The sequence below is a fragment of the Palaemon carinicauda genome, chromosome 23 (genome assembly GCF_036898095.1).
Source record: "Palaemon carinicauda isolate YSFRI2023 chromosome 23, ASM3689809v2, whole genome shotgun sequence".
Classification (NCBI taxonomy): domain Eukaryota; kingdom Metazoa; phylum Arthropoda; class Malacostraca; order Decapoda; family Palaemonidae; genus Palaemon; species Palaemon carinicauda.
In genome coordinates this window covers 95,179,964-95,200,804 of record NC_090747.1, presented here as the reverse complement: position 1 = coordinate 95,200,804, position 20,841 = coordinate 95,179,964, and the positions used below count along the sequence as shown (strand labels likewise).

At 42.7% G+C, this 20,841-nt stretch overlaps 1 protein-coding gene across 4 annotated transcripts in view; it reads right to left on the bottom strand.

Annotated features, from left to right (window-relative positions):
- The window catches only part of LOC137617259 (sex determination protein fruitless-like), a 111,610-nt gene that overhangs the window by 20,463 nt on the left and 70,306 nt on the right, over positions 1 to 20,841 (bottom strand). For all 4 annotated transcript variants that reach the window (XM_068347239.1, XM_068347240.1, XM_068347238.1 and 1 more), the window contains exons 4-6: positions 12,332 to 12,439; positions 10,055 to 10,197; positions 5,605 to 5,837 (exon numbers count right to left, since the gene is read on the bottom strand). In XM_068347239.1, the coding sequence (XP_068203340.1) occupies positions 5,605 to 5,837; positions 10,055 to 10,197; positions 12,332 to 12,439 (484 nt within the window). The remainder of the gene's footprint in view (positions 1 to 5,604; positions 5,838 to 10,054; positions 10,198 to 12,331; positions 12,440 to 20,841) is intronic.

Genomic DNA, 20,841 nt, shown 5'->3' with positions numbered 1-20,841 from the left:
TTTTAATGTGAGGTCCTAAAAAGAGGCTGATTGGAGAGGTTCAAATCTTGATGACATAAGGAACCTTAGGACCACGTCTAGATTCCAGCCTGGAGTGGACAACCGACGTTCCTTTGAGGTCTCAAAAGACCTAGGGAGGTCCTGTAGATCTTTGTTGGTGGAAAGATCCAAGCCTCTGTGGCGGAAAACCGCTGCCAACATAATTCTGTAACCCTTGATCGTAGGAGCTGAAAGGGATCTTACGTTCCTTAGATGTAACAGGAAGTCAGCAAACTGGGTTACAGTGGTACTGGTTGAGGAAACTGCATTGGCCTTGTACCAGCTTCGGAAGACTTCCCCTTGAGACTGATAGACTCTGAGAGTGGATGTTCTCCTTGCTCTGGCAATCGCTCTGGCTGCCTCCTTCGAAAAGCCCCTAGCTCTTGAGAGTCTTTCGAAAGTCTGAAGGCAGTCAGACGAAGAGCGTGGAGGTTTGGGTGTACCTTCTTTACGTGAGGTTGACGTAGAAGGTTCACTCCTAGAGGAAGAGTCCTGGGAATGTCGACCAGCCATTGCAGTACCTCTATGAACCATTCTCTCGCGGGCCAGAGCGGAGCCAACCAACGTCAGCCGTGTACCTTTGCGAGAGGAGAACTTCTGAAGTACCCTGTTGACAATCTTGAACGGCGGGAATGCATACAGGTCGAGATGGGACCAATCCAGCAGAAAAGCATCCACGTGAACTGCTGCTGGGTCTGGAATCGGAGAACAATACAACGGGAGTTTCTAGGTTATCGAGGTAGCGAACAGATCTATGGTTGGCTGACCCCACAGGGCCCAAAGTCTGCTGCAAACATTCTTGTGAAGGGTCCACTCTGTGGGGATGGCCTGACCCTTCCGGCTGAGGCGATCTGCCATGACATTCATATCGCCCTGAATGAACCTCGTTACCAGCATGAGCTTTCGATCTTTTGATCAGATGAGGAGGTCCCTTGCGATCTAGAACAACTTCCATGAACGAGTCCCTCCCTGCTTGGAGATGTAAGCCAAGGCTGTGGTGTTGTCAGAGTCCACCTCCACCACCTTGTTAAGCTGGAGGGACTTGAAGTTTATCAAGGCCAGATGAACCGCCAACAACTCCTTGCAATTGATGTGAAGTGTCCTTTGCTCCTGATTCCATGTTCCCGAGCATTCCTGTCCGTCCAAAGTCGCACCCCAGCCCGTGTCTGATGCGTCCGAGAGGAGACGGCGGTCGGGTTTCTGAACAGCCAAAGGTAGACTTCCTTGAGAAGAAAGCTGTTCTTACACCACGCGAGAGTAGACCTCTCTTCGGAAACAGGAACTGAGACCGTCTCTAGCGTCATGTCCTTTATCCAGTGAGCAGCTAGATGATACTGAAGGGGGCGGAGGTGGAGTCTCCCTAACACGATGAACAGGGCCAGCGATGAAAGTGTCCCTGTTAGACTCATCCACTACCTGACTGAGCATCGGTTCCTTCTCAGCATGCTCTGGATGCATTCTAGGGCTTGGAAGATCCTTGGGGCCGACGGAAAAGCCCGAAAAGCTCGACTCTGAAGATCCATACCCAGGTAGACAATGGTCTGGGATGGGACGAGCTGGGACTCCTCAAAATTGACCAGGAGGCCCAGTTCCTTGGTCAGATCCAAAGTCCATCTGAGAATCTCCAGACAGCGACGACTTGTGGGAGCTCTTAAAAGCCAGTCGTCTGACGGAGCCGGACACAAGATCATGGTACTGCTGCACAGTCTGTGAACTGTCAACCATGGGGAAGCGAGGAAGTACAGTGACAACCCGAAGCTGTCTAGATTGTCTGGGTCGTACAGACAACTCCTTATCGGGTTGCTGAGGTTGCCGCACTGCGTCACAACAAGTCACTTCTGCTGGTTGTTGAACGTCTTCCCAGTGACACACTGACTCCGTAAACAAAAAATCCTCTAACAAGGACTAAGCTTGGACTGCATGTCTTGCAACACAGCTCAAGGTCTATGGGAGCAGGTGTGGTAACAGACGGGGTTAGCGACTGAAGTGGAACCATTACCTTCCCTGGAAGCATGTTATGCTTAAATAAAAGTCCATAGGAGGCTACGCAGCTAAAGGCTCCTCTCCAAATGACAGAGTCCTCAAGGGAATATCAGAAGGAGGGAGAATAGCACTTTCTCATCTACAGGGACCATATCCGAGAAAAGCTAAGTTCTCTCAGTGAGGGTTTCACTGGTGCAAAAGCAGCAGACTAGAAGGCAACGTTATGAAACTGCTTGACAGTCTAGTGAGTTGGCAACAACCAAAGATGTGTGACTGAGAAGCATGCGGTAAGGTATGCAGAGCATGCTGTATGCAGAGCATGCTGTATGTAGAGCATGCTGTATGGCGTGTGGCTGATGCTGCATGGGATGAGGCTCATGCTGCTTAAAAGAAATCTGAACCTGACACTAATCTAGCTGTCCGAGGATTTACCTGGTGAGACATCAGTCTCTTTACCAGAGAGTTTTACCAGATTTCCCCGGGCCACCACGTGACACAATTGGTAGTAATTCATTCAAATTACCTCTAATGAGTCAATATGGATAAATATCAACACAACATCGTTTTCAAACAGAAATAAATTTCTACCTCATACTTGAGATCGAACACTAGCCCCTTCTAATGAAAGGCCAGGTCGAAACCAACCATGCCACGAGAGCCCATAGGATGTCGCATAGCATGAGGCTCCTGCCTCATGGGTTGAGGAGGATGCCGCATAGCATGAGGCTCCTGCCTCAAGAGTTGCGTCTGCCTCAAGGGTTGAGGGGGTAGCTGCGCAGAGAGAGGCTCAAGCTGCATAGACTGCGGTTCAAGTTGAATGGGAAGAGGCTCAAGCTGAGGAGAAAGTGGCAGATGCATGCGTTGAGGTGGCTGACTCATAGCATGAGATTCCTGCCTCAAGAGTTGCGCTTGCCTCAAGGGTTGAGGTGGCTGCGCAGAGAGAGGCTCTTGACTCACGAGTTGAGGTTCTTGAGGTGTGAGCTGCGAGAGTTGAGGTGGCGGCTGCGCAGAACGCGACTCCTGTCTCACGAGTTGAGGTTCTTGAGGAGCTTGCCTCGAGAGTTGAGGTTGTAGCTGCGAGAGCTGAGGTGGCTGCCTCAAGGATGGTAGAGGTTGTCGTACCTCAAGAGGTTGCTGCCTCGAGGATGGTCTTACTGCAAGAAATTCTTGCCTCAAAGGAAGAGGAGGTTGTAAGGCATAAGACTCCTGTCCCCATTGTTGAGGAGGTTGTAGCGTGGTAAGAGATTCCTGCCTCAAGGAAGGTGGAGGTTGCTGCACAACGCTGGTAACTGGCAACTCCCAACGCGGCAGCTCACGCATGGAGGTAGCTTGAGGAACCTCAACCTCATACGTCTGGCAGATTGTACTGCGCAGAGGAGGAGGAGCGTTCGCAGGAGGAGGTGTATTAACCTCCTCTGCCTGAAACTCCTGCATCAACACCGCAAGCTGAGACTGCATTGACTGCAGCAAAGACCACTAGAGTTTAAGAAAGACAACAACAAACGGAGCTACTGTCCGTTGAGACTGAGGGTCTAAAACAGCTGGTGCGGCAACAGACGGAGCTACTGCCTGTTGCGATACCACCTTGCCTCTCTGGGAGGTGTGCAGTTGTCGTACTGCAGCAAGTCCGAACTGACCCAGGGCTAATGGCTACACCTAGGAGTTGGACTTGTGCGGAAGGGACCGACTTGCACTTAAAAGCTGCAAGATTGGTCCATGGTTTCTGCGAGAAACCTCTTCCGCAGACGAGGAAAGAAAGGGCTCTCTCGTCTGTGTGGGTGGGGTGATCACGTCGGCAACGTGTGTAGATACACCCGAAACCACGGAGGGAAAACGTCTGTTCGTCGATCAAGGCCTGCTGAACCCATAAGTCCTTCGACATTACTTCTCCCCTGGGCTTGGGAGCTTGTAAGAGGTCCCAGACTAGGCGAACAACTGGCACGAACAGACGAACCCTCGAACGCAACACTGTAACACTTTGCGCTTATCACTTATCACTTTTGATTTTCTGTTTGCACTTATTTCACTGAACTCGAAACTTTAAGTGGTTTGTACCTGAAACACGCAATTCTATCCTTCCTTAAAAGTTAATAATTGCGAAAACAGAATTACAATGTAACAGAAAAATCTAATGAAAGATAAATAATTCAGTGGCTGGAAAGAGACTAAACACTAGATCAAATAAACTACGTTTAAAATCTCTCACCGCATAAAGCTTGAGAACAAGAATAAAACTCTAGAAACGTTTACCTTCTTCCCCTAAAGAGACTAGGGAGAAGAGCAAAAACGATAACAACGTTACTCGCTTGAACGAAACGTTTATCCTCCTCTCTCTCCCTCCGTCTCTATCTCTCTCTCTCTCTCTCTCTTGACTTAGAACCTGAGAGAAGAGCCCAATCATATATATCGTTAAAACATATTATTGTTAAAGGAAAAAAACTGAAAGATTTCCCAAATAAAAAGTTCCTTTATTAGAATTAAAACCATTAAGCTAAGAAAGAATGAACAAAACGCTAGAAACGGTTTACTCTTACTGCAACGTGACACCGTGAAAATTCTCTCTCTATCGTAACGATAGAGCGCAAGTTGAACGTTCTGAACGTCAACAACTGCAGAGACAAAACAAAACGTTAGTTCAACTTTGAAAACAGTACGAGACTATCAAAGAAATTCTTTCAAAAACATTAAAATAGCATAATATGTTAACAGGTAAAACCGAAATGACGGGCTCAATGTTAATTAACTTCGGTACAAGAAAAGACCGCCTACTATTAGGAAAGGTCGAATATAAACAAATATAAAAATTAATTTTAATAAGTTTATAAAAAAGGAAGTTAATCGAAGAGGCCTATAAAAGGCGGAGAGATATAAAATAAATCTATAACTTTTGTTAAGCAAAATTAAGAAAGAGAGTCTATACAGTACTCTCTTAGACACCAACACTTCCGTCTAAGGGAAGGGTCGGCCATTTAAAAGTGAAAGAGAGTTCATACTCTCTTCGTCACCATAATTAATCAAATTAATTCCAAAAGCTAGCTAAGCTAATAATAAAACTTCCTGAATAGCGAAAGCTAAACTCTAGAGCAAATACATCACCAAATCGTGAGCAAAAACTCCAGAATCAACAGCGTATCCATGTAGGTCTAGCCGGAGGCACGACAGAGGAAAAATTGAGGTGGTGTCAACAAGAAGTACTGCAGTACCTGGCCACAGGTGGCGCTGGTGAGTACACCCCCCTCTTGTATAGCGATCGCTGGCGTATCCCTTCCGTAGAATTCTGTCGGGCAACGGAGTTGACAGCTACATGATTATCGGGTAAGATTAATATTGAAAAATCTTGCATCAATTATCCAGCAAAACATGAGATAAAACCATAAGTGGAAAGCACTTAAGTATTACAACCTTACATGATTTCTCTTAACCCACTAGCAGTATAATAATATAGATGAAAACAGTAACTGGATGTTGATAAGAATATGACACTCCAAAAATACAGTATAAGATGTCCTCTTAAAATCTACAGTAATTTCTATGCAAATACAACTACAACTACTAAAACAACATGAATATAAAACTACCTACCTCTTGGACTTGCAGCCCTAGTAGAAGGAGATGCCCCACTAGCTGTAGCTGGGGACATGGCAGATGATCCTGTGGTACTGACTCCAGAGTTGGATTCTAACCCTGAACCTTCCGGTCCATCTTGTGACGATGCCTGACTCTTAGCCGAAGACTGATTCAATGCTGTGATAGTGGTTGCTTTGATTGTCATTTCTTCCAGATGACCTTTCATAATCGTAGACGAATTTTCAGATCTGCAACATTTAAAATATAAACATACTGGTTTGTTAAAAAATACTTTGGACTCTGCAGTTTAGTTGACTGCTAAATACAGCAAGAAGTTAGTAATATTAAAAAAATTTTGTTCTGCCTTCGAAAAATGAATCAGATTTTTACAGTTAAGCAAATATGCGAGAAATATTTAGCAAAAGGTAAGGAGGTATATGTTGCGTTTATGGATCTAGAGAAAGCGTATGATAGAGTTGATAGGGAAGCGATGTAGAATTTGATGAAGTTATATGAAATTGGTGGAAGGTTGTTGCAAGCAATGAAAACTTTCTACAAAGGTAGTAAAGCGTGTGTTAGGATAGGAAATGAAGTGAGCGACTGGTTTCACAGGAATGTGTGATGTCATCATGTATGTTGATGGAGTGGTGAGAGAGGCGAGTGCTTGGACGAGGATTGAAACTGGTTGACGAGAATGATCATGAATGGGAGGTAAATCAGTTGTTGTTTGCGGATGATACTGTACTGGTTGCAGACTTGGAAGAGAAGCTTGGCCGATTAGGGACAGAATTTGGAAGGGTATGTGATAGAAAGAAGTTGAGAGTTAATGTGGGTAAGAGTAAGGTTATGAGATGTATGAGAAGGGAAGGTGGTGCGAGGTTGAATGTCATGTTGAATGGAGAGTAGATAGGGTTAGGAACGAAGTACTGAGGGTGAGAACGGGTGTAAGAAATGAGTTGGCAGCTAGAGTGAATATGAATGTGTCGAGGTGGTTTGGCCATGTTAAGAGAATGGAAAATGGCTGTCTGCTAAAGAAGGTGATGAATACAAGACTTGATGGGAGAAGTACAAATAAAGTCCAAGGTTTGGGTAGATGGATGGACTGAACAAAGCTCTCGGTGATAGGAGGATAGATGTAAGAGAGGCAAGAGAGCGTACTAGAAATAGAAATGAATGGCGAGCGATTGCGACCCAGGTCCAGTAGGCCCTGCTGCTTCCTCCGGTTGCCTTGGATGACCGCGGAGGTAGCAGCAGTAGGGGATTCAGCATTATGAAGCTTCATCTGTGGTGAATAACGGGGGAGGGTGAGCAGTGGCACCCTAGCAGTACCAGCCGAACTCCGTTGAGTCCCTCGTCAGCCTGGGAGGAGTGTAGAGAGGAAAGGTCCCCCCCTTTTTTTTTTATTTGATGTCGGCTACCCGCCCCCAAAAAATGGGGGGAAGTGCCTTGGTATATGTATGTATGATGTTACAGAAAATGTAATGAAGTGTAAAGTACCAAAAACAAGGCAATTTTGCCTTTATGAATTTTACAAAGATAAAATTCCTGTAGGGAAACCAGTATGCAGCTAACATAATACAATTTATAATTGAGAAATCCTAACACCATCATCCACTTGAGCTTACTAACAGATATTTTCAAAACTATGATTTGATTAGTAGAATTAGGACCACAAGGCCCAGTCCTAGGGCTGGGAGGTCATTCAGGACTAAAGTGAAAATAGGAAGAAACCAACAATTGCACTGTGAATAATAAATTAAAAGCAGTTAAACAGAAAAATGGAAGAAAAGTGGGGAAACAAAGGTGGAATAGGTTAAAGAATGGATACAGCCAGGGTACAAAGGAACCCCAAAGAGAGTTTGCACTGATAGCAGTAACACCCAAAAAGACTAGCAACTATGAACAAAAGCATTTCAAAAACAGCCCAGGTGTAGCCTTAACCTGCCACATCTGTACCATATAATCCTTTACTTACATGTTACTAATAAAGGAAACACACAATTACCAGCTACAATCAATTGAAGTATCGATTAACATTTCTGACAAATGAGAATAAAATGGTAATCCTTCTATACTGTACACTTATATCGCTCTTTTCATCGGTTCAAAATACAATACATCAGTTCCAACTTATGTAGCTCATCCTTACATATTTAAGTGAAATCCATGTTACACCATTTTACCATACCTTATGTTGGTCTATACATCATACAATAATGAAGTACTGTCCTTCACATGGAAGCTTATAAATGGATGTACAGTACCTGGTTATTATAAAATGACAGCATGATACCCACAACATGCTAACAGAATGGCCAGATACTGAAGAGTTAAAAGAAGGTTGGGAATAACACTTATAAACCCAACTCTGAGTGAACCAAAACCGTTGATCTACAGACTAGGCACTACATACAGGAAACTTTGTTTTCCAGGTAAAGAATGGCACTGAAAATTTGGATCCTCATCATTGAGGGACATAGAAGAGCTGAAAAGTTTGCCTCTCCACTAATGCTAATCACCCAACAAGAAAACCGAAGGGGATAGGAAAACACACTAACTACACATGAGGATCACCTAGAAATTATAAATTTGAATATTAATTAATGAATCATCCAATTAATTCTTCACTAAAAAGGTCCAAGAAAGCTTCTCAAGAAAATTAGATTTAAAAATGAACAAAACTACAACTAAAAATAAAGAATGAAGGTAGTTGTAAACATACACTGAATAAATACGTGAAGGAAACACCAACCCCTTGCAGTAAATCAAGGCTAACACGTCAAGCTCATCCCATGAAGCAAAAGGGGAAATGAAAGCAATTCTAAGAGCTTGAGGACAATTCCCATAACTAAATATGTAAATCCAAGCCTAAAACTGCATTTGCATAAAAAAGATTAAGTGTAAGTGGGGAGAGATACAAACAGCTTAAAAAGGAAACCCTTATATTAATGCCACAAAGCACAATATATCGGTATAAGACACAAAGATTAATAATTTAGGAAAAAGGAAGGTTAAGATGACAGCAATGCCAAGCAAGAATCATAGATTTATGGTACAGTAGTAAGGCATTTTATAATTAACAGCTTTGTAGGAACACGTAAAGTTACACAGAAATTGTAACAAGATTAGTGTAGATGAAAGAATTTATCAGAATATTTTGGGGTAGCTGTTCATATGGAAAGAATAAACAAGGAGAGGTTAGTGAAAAGAATATATAATTCCAAAGTGCAAAGAGGTAAGACAAGACCAAATATAAAGGGTTAGACTGATCACATAACAGGCGTAACCGGAAATGATGGCTTTGACATCCAGGAAGTGAGTGTGATTGGGGTAAATAGAATAGTGTGTCTACGGGGTTTAATGCACTGTTGACAAGTCTTCTGTGGCGGTGCATGGAGCAATGTATAATGTTGCCGAATCTTTACTATACAGTGTTTATCCATGATTCATCAGTTGAAAGTTTAAATAGATGAAAGTTTGAATAAAGTTGCTACATTTTTTTTTCATCAGACCACCATGTTTAGAGTAGATGGCTTGATGCTGATAACAAAAAAAAATCACCATATGCCTTTTCCCTTGTTTAAGGAGTTGGCACCAGAATGGTAGAGCATTCTGATTTTCAGAAAATCTCTAGGGATGAAGTTGCTGGGCCCATAACCTTTCCTTTAATTCACAGCTGATCCTGGCACCCATTCACAGCAGGGTTGACTGGTGAGGCAGTGGGATAGGATCAAACCATAGACCACATGAATGCGAGTCCAGTGCTCTACCACTGAGCTGATGAATTAGGATGTTTGAATTAGCTTAACTTTAAAGACGACAGCTAATTGATACAATGCTATATTAAACTTCTGATAATTTTCATAAATAATGTGTATCTAAATCCCCAAATCTATTACAGCATGTATCATATCTATATTTATTACCAGGAAAAAAGCAATACAGTACTATTACAGTGCTTTTTAAAAATGCCATTAACAGAAAAATCTAAATTTAAATATAACAAAGTAGCTACATAAAGACAATTATTTTTTTTCAATCAAGATCAGAAAAGTCTATAGGACTATGTCAATTACAAGAATCCAAAAAAATACAATGGAATTGAAACATGCTAAAAAAAAAAAAAGCACAAAAACAACAACAAAAATTAACTTTCTGCAAGTTCACTTGCCAAATTTACATGATGCTCAAAGAAATGTTTCATAAAACTCATACATTAATGGTAAATAAAGGGCATTTAATACTAACTTTACCAAGTTATGATGATAATGGTGCAACAGAAAACAATTAAAAGCTTAAGTTTTAAGGGAGTTAAAATATTTCTAATTTCAACAATCTAATCTTATCAAAATTAAAAATCATGTGACTACCTAGGAATTAAATTTATAATTACATAAACAAATTTGTACTAATCATTACAATACAGCAATAAAAGTTGTAGAAAAAAATTAAAATTATAGATCACCTTGGTGGAAGACTGTGGGCAGGCGGTGGTCGACGAGGTCTCTTCAATGGGGGAGGCTGGTAGGCCTCTCCTCCAACCTCCCCACCTATACCACCCCCTACGTACATCTCTTGCAAACGACTGATATGATCACCAATATACGGCTGCATGACAGAAATCAACAACACATAAAAGAAAGAGAAGCAACAACTAAGTCAATAAAGAAAAGTGAAAACTTATTTTGAAGGACAGCATGCAGAAAATTCTTATTTACACGACCTATCATTAATTTCTTCCACACATACACACACACTTTGGAATATGCTTATGACATGGCCTATGTAAACCATTAATGGTGATGGAAAAGCTTCAGTAAGACAGTAGATGCTATTACTAAAGTTCTAAGAAAACCAAATCATGTATGAATTATAAATTTTTTTTTTTCTATTTTTGAGTAATCCTAAATCAAAATATGTCAATCCCATAAGCCAATAAAGGACATTTTCTGAAGTAGTAATTTAAGAGCTAGTAATTTTGCATATCTATCAAAGAAAATATGAATATTTAACTTAGTCCCCTGTGAATCAAACAATACTGTATATTCAAAAGTAAATTTGAAATATTAAAAGCAATAATTAATGCCTTCACATATCGAGCAACTAATTTGGAAATTCTCATTTTACAAGATCCTTAAATCACCATTTCAGAATGCTGAAATACCATCTCAACTGAAGTAACTACATATGGAAACCATGAAAGCCAGTTCTGGTTAACCAACCCTAATTTGCATTTCAGGTCTTCTTTCTCTGGATTTGTTAGCATTTCTTCACAGGGATAGCATTGTGTTTTAAATAATCATTGTGAGGAGTGAGTTTGCCTCACTGCTCCTCTCACATTAAGGGTTAATGGAACTTGTTTTTAGCTCAAGGGGAAATTCAGAGAAAACTAGGCTAGCTGTTTTAGCATACAGTAGAGTTGATGACAATATTACATGTCAAATACTTTCATAACCGGCCAAGTTTTGTTACTGATGAGCCTTTAAAGCTCTTGACTTATTTAGACTGACTTATTTGCTGGTAGTCTGGATCCTCATATCCCTCCTCTCGCCACAGTAAACATATCTTGTGGATGGCGTTTCATTTAGTAGGGTACTCTACTCTAGATGTTTAATGTTGTTGTTGATGTTTCAGCTAAAGCTGATCGGTTTCATCATGGTAAGTTTCTTTCCTTTGCAAGGCCACTCTTCCATCACATACTGTATTTACATTAGCTGGGTAAATGTTAATACTCATACTTTTATTACAGTTACAAGTCTTCAAAGGAGATTTAATTATTACTATGAACAAGATTATAGTAGGTAAAAAATAATTTATCAACTTTTGCTCATGTACAGTTGGACACATTAATTCCTGGTACAGCTCACTCTGAAGAAGCCCACCCAGCCATACCCTTACTACACTGCAATTTCCTGTGTTTAGCCCTGCCCACCACCTCTGCCATCTCTTCCTACACTATCTGTTTGGTTACTCACCACGAAGTAAGGGTGAGACAGGGTACAATTCTATGGAGCAAGGTGTGCCAGGGAATTCTGTGTCTAATTGTACCTAAACAGGATTAAGCTAGGATATGCAGATGAAAGTGAAAGGCTTCCCAAATGGAGTCAATCAACCTTTATAACCTATAAATGCCCTTTAAACATACCATATAGCACTTACTTCTGTTTGGATGGTTCACCATTGGCCATATCAAGTAGTTAAGGTTATGTAAAATGAGTTACATGGATATCTGAAGGAACAACATTATACACTTGAATATTATTTCAGAGAAAAAAGAAACAAAGAAGTTATGCAACTTAATTCTGGGTTATACTTAGTAGGTGACTAGATCCACTATCACAAAATAAAAGTTACACCCTTGAAGATCAGTCTGACAAACTACTAAAATATGCAGTTCACCAGAGATACTAATATTGGACTCTCATTTACACAACAGTTTATTCCTGCCAGAAAACTAAACTCTTTCAAGAATACATCATCAAATAAAATTTAAAAAAACACTGGCTAAGCTAAAGTTCCCAACTGATAACTATACATACCTACAGTACAAAAACCCATTTTATAGTACTTTATCATACTTCCTTAGCAACTGCCTATATTGTACATTCAATGTGGGGCTACTAAGTCAATATAAAATCTCCCACTATAAAAAGATACTACATAAAACAAAAAGCATAGAACATAGGCATCCATGCAGTTTACAACAACATGCAACTGAACATACATTGTTCTATAATCTTACGTTTATCCTTAGGGTGTTGTTATTGTTATTAACAGCTGCAAGACCTTTGATTTGTAGAGCTTCAGCTGTCCTGATGAAACCAGGTAGCTGTTCTTGCATCACATTAACCTGAAATCATTAACTGGTATCAGTATTGCTTTACTTAACAAGCAAAACCACAAATCTATTAATAAAATTTATTATACTGACACCTGCCTCTCAATTACAGTCGTCCCTCATTGAAAATCCTTCGTATTTACTATATCTTTCATTAAATAGTTGAAGTTCACACTCTCTCTCCGTACTATTGCTGTATCCACTATGATACTATGATGGCACACTGTATCTGCGGTGCTCTATGGTAACTAAACAAGGTGTGTTTACGCTTTCAACATTCTCTTCACTTCATTGAGCATTGGCTGCACTTATATATTTCCTCTAACCAATTTCCAGTATCAGTATTTGGTTATGATTTTTTTCTAATGTCAGTTAAGACATGCATGCATGTTCTAGTTTTAAGATCTGCCTGCATGCTAAATGTTCAGGTAGGTTGTTATTAGAAGAAATAACACTCATTCAGTTTGTCATGCACTGAGGACAGCAATGAGAGTTAAAATGTACGTTTTGTGTGCTCAGTTAACAAGAAAGAATGTCAAACTGAAAGGCACTGGGATGTACTATGACGTATTATGCCAAGAGAAACCATAACCCCCAGGGGAACATCAGTCAGAATCAAATACCAAGTACTGTATATGAATAATGCCCCCAACTTGCACGGGGAATAGGGAGATATACTTCTTTGGTTACAAAGAATAGTACTCTTTAGTGCAAATTACCAGCATCTGATCGAAATTACTTGTAAAGCCTCGACCACTGACAACAACAGAGAGACAGAAGATTGAACAAGGGCCAGTTATACAACATTGCCTTCCCGACTTAGGTCAAATTGTTACCATAGACGAGATGCATCCTTGTCCCACGTGGGAGATGGGCTGGTCACACAACCGCTTGAGCAGCCACCACAGGTCCAAACATAAAGGTGTCAAGGACTTGTGGGTATAACCTTGCAAGTAAAAGTCTGTGAAAGTTGCTGTGCTTTTCAGGCATCTGCCTTCAATCCTTGGCCCACCGACATGTTTCTCTTTAAGATGCGCAGGAGAGCAATACCCCTGACTGCGTGAGCCCTGGTCCTGGCTGGCGCCTCAACCCTTTTGTCAGTCAAGGCGTAAGCTCCTCTACAATTGACCTCGCAAAGCTATAGGAAGACACCTTGACATCTCTTTCTTGGACCTGCCAGTGCTAACAAAAAGTCTCCTCGACTCAGGGCTGATGTGTTGGGGCCTTTTCAGATAGCACCACAGAATCCACTTAAGGCTTCTTGTTTTCTGATTTCGCAGCATTTATGACTAGTTTAGTATCGTTGGCTAATCTACTACTTAATCTTAAATCTATGTCATTAATGTAGATCAGAAATAGCAATGGTCCAAGGACAGATCCTTAAGTACTCTGCTTGTAACAGCTGCCCACTCTGAAGCTTTTCCGTTGATTACATCTCTGTTTTCTGTTTGTTAGCAAATCTTCGATCCATTCAGCTGGCTCGTCAAAGATGTCTAGCGCTCTAATTTCAACCATTAATTTTTTTATGAAGAACTTTGTCAAAAGCCTTTTGAAAGTCTAAGAATATAATGTCTATTGTCCGGCTTTCGTCATAAGCACTAAACGTAGAAAAATTCCAAAAGATTTGTCACACATGATTTCTTTTGTATAAAACAATGTTGGCTGTCTACCAGAGGACTGTTTTTCTCTATATGTTATAAGATTGAATCTACCTGTAATATAATAGGTTAAAAAAATTTGCAAGACACTGAAATTAGACTCACAGGTCTGTAGTTGCTAGGTTCTTCTTTTGGCCCCTTCTTGTAGATTGGAGGAACAGTGCCAAGTTTCCATCCTTGTGGTGCCTTTCTTTCGTTGGCTGTCTTTTAGAACATTTTGTAAAAGTGTAGGGTTATCTCTTCTTCTAGTTCTATAATCTCTCTTGGATGAATATCATCTGGACATGGTGCCTCAGACTTCCCGAGTCCTTTTATTTTTTTTTTGACATCATCCATTGTTAAAGTGATTCTATTTAATGGTTGTAACCCTTCATATTTGATAGCTGGTTCGGGGAGGGTCGTTGATTCTTCCCTAGTGAATACAGTTGTGAAATATGCATTCATCATTTCAGCTTCTTCCAAATCATTTGATATAAGATTACCCTCCGAGTCTCTTAATGGGCTAATGTTTTTGATTGGCTTTCTACTGTTTACATATGCAAAAAAATTCTTCTGGCTTTTCTTGAGAGAGAGAGAGAGAGAGAGAGAGAGAGAGAGAGAGAGAGAGAGAGAGAGAGAGAGAGAGAGAGAGAGAGAGAGAGAGAGAGAGAGAGAGAGAGAGAGAGAGAGAGAGAGAGAGAGAGAGAATCCAATAAAATTAATAAATAAAATATATCTATTAGAAAAGTATTGAGCAATCTACCTTCGGAAAACTAAGTAAGTTTAGCAATTTTGTAGTAGGTGTTTATCGATAGCATTTTATATATAGAAGCGTTAATGCTTTTATATTGTTTTATATACCATATAAAAGTAAAAAGAATGGGCTTTCTAATCACGTATGAGACACTTATATTTCAGTTATCTACATACGCACAAACCAACCTAGAAAACCTTTTTCTATGAGCAAACTTTAAAAAAATAGATCACATTGTAAATCAGCAAAGGAATGCCATGCATGCATTGCTACTACCCATTTTCTTTTAGGCTCCACATGCCCCTCAACCATCTTCCCACTCGTAGAACGTTTCGTTTTCTTTGAGTGGTGCGCGTATTTATGCCAAATTTTCCCTGAAAAATAAGCTACGTATGATAATACAATAAATATTTTCCTGTGTCATCGGACCACTGAAGGGTTAAAGAACTCAGGTTTGTATGTCGTGTAGGAACAAATAGGTATGCCAGATTTTTTTGTGCGATTTAAGATATATACCATGTAAGCTTTTCAAAGTAAATTTGCAATAAAAATCACACCCAGAATTATAAATTAGTTTTATGCAGATGAAGACACATTATCAATGAAAAAATCTGGATGTTGAGGTGTCACTGTCCTTGGCCTACTTACAATTATATTCCTAATATTTTTAGGGTTCAACTTCATCTCATAATGTACACCATGCACTATCTTTAGCTAGGTCTCTAATAAGGATTTCAGTAAATACTGGGGATGGAATTGATGTAAAGAGAGTAGCATCATCTGCATATGCAACAGCTTGTTTTCAAGACCAAACCAAATATTATGCATTTATGATATAAAAAGTAATGGTGCGAGAACACTATCATCACGTAAAAATGTTATTTTCATTAGTAAAATAAATTTTTGAATATACTTACCCGATAATCATGTAGCTGTCAACTCTGTTGCCGACAGAAATCTACGGTCGGGATACGCCAGCGATCGCTATACAGGTGGGGGTGAACACCACAGCGCCATCTGTGGTCAGGTACTCCAGTACTTCTTGTCAACACCACCTCAATTTTTTCCTCGGTCGACTGGTTCTCTATGGGGAGGAAGGGTGGGTCAATTAAATCATGATTATCGGGTAAGTATATTCAAAAATTTATTTTACTAATGAAAATAACATTTTTCAATATTAATCTTACCCGATAATCATGTAGCTGATTCACACCCAGGGTGGTGGGTGGAGACCAGCATACATGTTAACAAAGAAGCTAAGTATCCCGTATTTTATTTTATTAGTTATTCAAAAATAACATAAAATAAATAAGTACCTGGTAAGGAAGACGACTTGAACCATTACTCTGCCTTTATTAAGTACGTCTTCCTTACTGAGCGTAGCGGTCCTCTTAGGATGCTGAACGACTCTTAGGTGCTGAAGTATAAAGGGCTGCAACCCATACTAAAGGACCTCATCACAACCTTTAACCTCGGCGCTTCTCAAGAAAGAATTGACCACCCGCCAAATCAACAAGGATGTGGAAGGCTTCTTAGCCGACCGTACAACCCATAAAAAGTATTCAAGAGAAAGGTTAAAAAGGTTATGGGATTATGGGAATGTAGTGGCTGAGCCCCCGCCTACTACTGCATTCGTTGCTACGAATGGTCCCAGGGTGTAGCAGTTCTCGTAAAGAGACTGGACATCTTTGAGATAGAATGATGCGAACACTGACTTGCTTCTCCAATAGGTTGCATCCATAACACTCTGCAGAGAACGGTTCTGTTTGAGGGCCACTGAAGTAGCCACAGCTCTCACTTCATGTGTCCTTACCTTCAGCAAAGCAAGGTCTTCTTCCTTCAGATGAGAATGTGCTTCCCTAATCAGGAGCCTGAATAGGTAAGAAACTGAGTTCTGAGACCTTGGAAGAGAAGGCTTCTTGATAGCACACCATAAGGCTTCTGATTGTCCTCGTAAAGGTTATGACCTTTTTAGATAGTACCTAAGAGCTCTAACTGGGCAAAGTACTCTCTCCAGTTCGTCCCCCACCAAGTTGGACCGGCTTGGGATCTCGAACGACTTAGGCCAAGGACGTGAAGGAAGCTCGTTTTAGCAAAAAACCGAGCTGCAAGGAACATGTAGCCGTTTCAGATGTGAAAACTATGTTCCTGCTGAAGGCGTGGATCTCACTTACTCTTTTAGCTGTTGTCAAGCACACGAGGAAAAGAGTTTTTAATGTGAGGTCCTTAAAAGAGGCTGATTGGAGAGGTTCAAATCTTGATGACATAAGGAACCTTAGGACCACGTCTAGATTCCAGCCTGGAGTGGACAACCGACGTTCCTTTGAGGTCTCAAAAGACCTAAGAAGGTCCTGTAGATCTTTGTTGGTGGAAAGATCTAAGCCTCTGTGGCGGAAAACCGCTGCCAACATACTTCTGTAACCCTTAATCGTAGGAGCTGAAAGGGATCTTACGTTCCTTAGATGTAACAGGAAGTCAGCAATCTGGGTTACAGTGGTACTGGATGAGGAAACTGCATTGGCCTTGTACCAGCTTCGGAAGACTTCCCCTTTAGACTGATAGACTCTGAGAGTGGATGTCCTCCTTGCTCTGGCAATCGCTCTGGCTGCCTCCTTCGAAAAGCCCCTAGCTCTTGAGAGTCTTTCGAAAGTCTGAAGGCAGTCAGACGAAGAGCGTGGAGGTTTGGATGTACCTTCTTTACGTGAGGTAGACGTAGAAGGTCCACTCCTAGAGGAAGAGTCCTGGGAATGTCGACCAGCCATAGCAGTACCTCTATGAACCATTCTCTCGCGGGCCAGAGCGGAGCCAACCAACGTCAGCCGTGTCCCTTTGCGAGAGGCGAACTTCTGAAGTACCCTGTTGACAATCTTGAACGGCGGGAATGCATACAGGTCGAGATGGGACCAATCCAGCAGAAAAGCATCCACGTGAACTGCTGCTGGGTCTGGAATCGGAGAACAATACAACGGGAGCCTCTAGGTTATCGAGGTAGCGAACAGATCTATGGTTGGCTGACCCCACAGGGCCCAAAGTCTGCTGCAAACATTCTTGTGAAGGGTCCACTCTGTGGGGATGACCTGACCCTTCCGGCTAAGGCGATCTGCCATGACATTCATATCGCCCTGAATGAACCTCGTTACCAGCGTGAGCTTTCGACCTTTTAACCAGATGAGGAGGTCCCTTGCGATCTAGAACAACTTCCACGAATGAGTCCCTCCCTGCTTGGAGATGTAAGCCAAGGCTGTGGTGTTGTCAGAGTCCACCTCCACCACCTTGTTAAGCTGGAGGGACTTGAAGTTTATCAAGGCCAGATGAACCGCCAACAGCTCCTTGCAATAGATGTGAAGTGTCCTTAGCTCCTGATTCCATGTTCCCGAGCATTCCTGTCTGTCCAAAGTCGCACCCCAGCCCGTGTCTGATGCGTCAGAGAAGAGACGGCGGTCGGGTTTCTGAACAGCCAAAGGTAGACTTCCTTGAGAAGAAAGCTGTTCTTTCACCACGTGAGAGTAGACCTCCTCTCTTCGGAAACAGGAACTGAGATCGTCTCTAGCGTCATGTCCTTTATCCAGTGAGCCGCTAGATGATACTGAAGGGGGCGGAGGTGGCGTCTCCCTAACTCGATGAACAGGGCCAGCGATGAAAGTGTCCCTGTTAGACTCATCCACTACCTGACTGAGCATCAGTTCCTTCTCAGCATGCTCTGGATGCAATCTAGGGCTTAGTAGATCCTTGGGGCCGACGGAAAAGCCCGAAAAGCTCGACTCTGAAGATCCATACCCAGGTAGACAATGGTCTGGGATGGGACGAGCTGGGACTCCTCAAAATTGACCAGGAGGCCCAGTTCCTTGGTCAGATCCATAGTCCATCTGAGAATCTCCAGACAGCGACAACTTGTGGGAGCTCTTAAAAGCTAGTCGTCTGACGGAGCCGGACACAAGATCATGGTACTGCTGCACAGTCTGTGAACTGTCAACCATGGGGAAGCGAGGAAGTACAGCGACAACCCGAAGCTGTCTAGACTGTCTGGGTCGTACAGACAACTCCTTATCGGGTTGCTGAGGTTGCCGCACTGCGTCACAACAAGTCACTTCTGCTGGTTGTTGAACGTCTTCCCAGTGACACACTGACTCCGTAAACAAAAAATCCTCTAACAAGGACTAAGCTTGGACTGCATGTCTTGCAACAAAGCTCAAGGTCTATGGGAGCAGGTGTGGTAACAGACGGGGTTAGCGACTGAAGTGGAACCATTACCCTCCCTGGAAGCATGTTATGCTTAAATAAAAGTCCATAGGAGGCTAAGCAGCTAAAGGCTCCTCTCCAAATGACAGAGTCCTCAAGGGAATATCAGAAGGAGGGAGAATAGCACTTTCTCATCTACAGGAACCATATCCGAGAAAAGCTAAGTTCTCTCAGTGAGGGTTTCACTGGTGCAAAAGCAGCAGACTAGAAGGCAACGTTATGAAACTGCTTGACAGTCTAGTGAGTTGGCAACAACCAAAGATGTGTGACTGAGGAGCATGCGGTAAGGTATGCAGAGCATGCTGTATGCAGAGCATGCTGTATGTAGAGCATGCTGTAAGGTAAGCAGAGCATGTTGCATGGCGTGCGGCTTATGCTGCATGGGATGAGGCTCATGCTGCATGGGATGAGGCTCATGCTGCATGGTATGAGGCTCATGCTGCATGGGATGAGGCTCATGCTGCAAGGGATGAGGCTCATGCCGCATGCGTTGAGGAGGATGCCGCATAGTATGAGGCTCCTGCCTCATGGGTTGAGGCGGTTGCCGCATAGCATGAGGCTCCTGCCTCATGGTTTGAGGAGGATGCCGCATAGCATGAGGCTCCTCATAGCATGAGACTCCTGCCTCATGGGTTGAGGAGGATGCCGCATAGCATGAGGCTCCTGCCTCATGGGTTGAGGAGGATGCCGCATAGCATGAGGCTGCCTCATGGGTAGAGGAGGTTGCCGCATAGCATGAGGCTCCTGCCTCAAGGGTTGAGGAGGATGCCGCATAGCATGAGGCTCCTGCCTCATGGTTTGAGGAGGATGCCGCATAGCATGAGGCTCCTGTGAGGTTCCTGCCTCAAGAGTTGCGTCTGCCTCAAGGGTTGAGGAGGTAGCTGCGCAGAGAGAGGCTCATGCTGTGAAGAATGCGGTTGCTGCATGCGTTGAGGCGGCTGCCTCATAGCATGAGGTTCCTGCCTCAAGAGTTGCGTCTGCCTCAAGGGTTGAGGAGGTGGCTGCGCAGAGAGAGGCTCTTGCCTCAAGAGTTGAGGCTCTTGCCTCAAGAGTTGAGGTTCTTGCCTCAAGAGTTGAGGTTCTTGCCTCAAGAGTGAGGCTCTTGCCTCAAGAGTTGAGGTTCTTGCCTCAAGAGTTGAGGCTCTTGCCTCAAGAGTTGAGGTTCTTGCCTCAAGAGTTGAGGTTCTTGCCTCAAGAGTTGAGGCTCTTGCCTCAAGAGTTGAGGTTCTTGCCTCAAGAGTTGAGGCTCTTGCCTCAAGAGTTGAGGTTCTTGCCTCAAGAGTTGAGGTTCTTGCCTCAAGAGTTGAGGCTCTTGCCTCAAGAGTTGAGGTTCTTGCCTCAAGAGTTGAGGCTCTTGCCTCAAGAGTTGAGGTTCTTGCCTCAAGAGTTGAGGCTCTTGCCTCAAGAGTTGAGGCGGTTGCCGCATAGCATGAGGCTCCTGCCTCAAGGAAAGTGGAGGTTGCTGCATAGCGCTGGTACCTGGCAACTCCCAATGCGGCAGCTCACGCATGGAGGCAGGAGGAGCCTCAACATCATACGTCTGGCAGGGTGGACTGCGCAGAGGTGGAGGAGCGCTCGCAGGAGGAGGTGTGCTAACCTTCTCTGCCTGAAACTCCTGCATCAACACCGCAAGCTGAGACTGCATTGGCTGCAGCATAGACCACTAGAGTTTAAGAAAGACAACAACAAACGGAGCTACTGTCCGTTGAGACTGAGGGTCTAAAACAGCTGGTGCGGGCAGTAACTCCGTCTGTTGCGATACCACCTTGCCTCTCTGGGAGGTG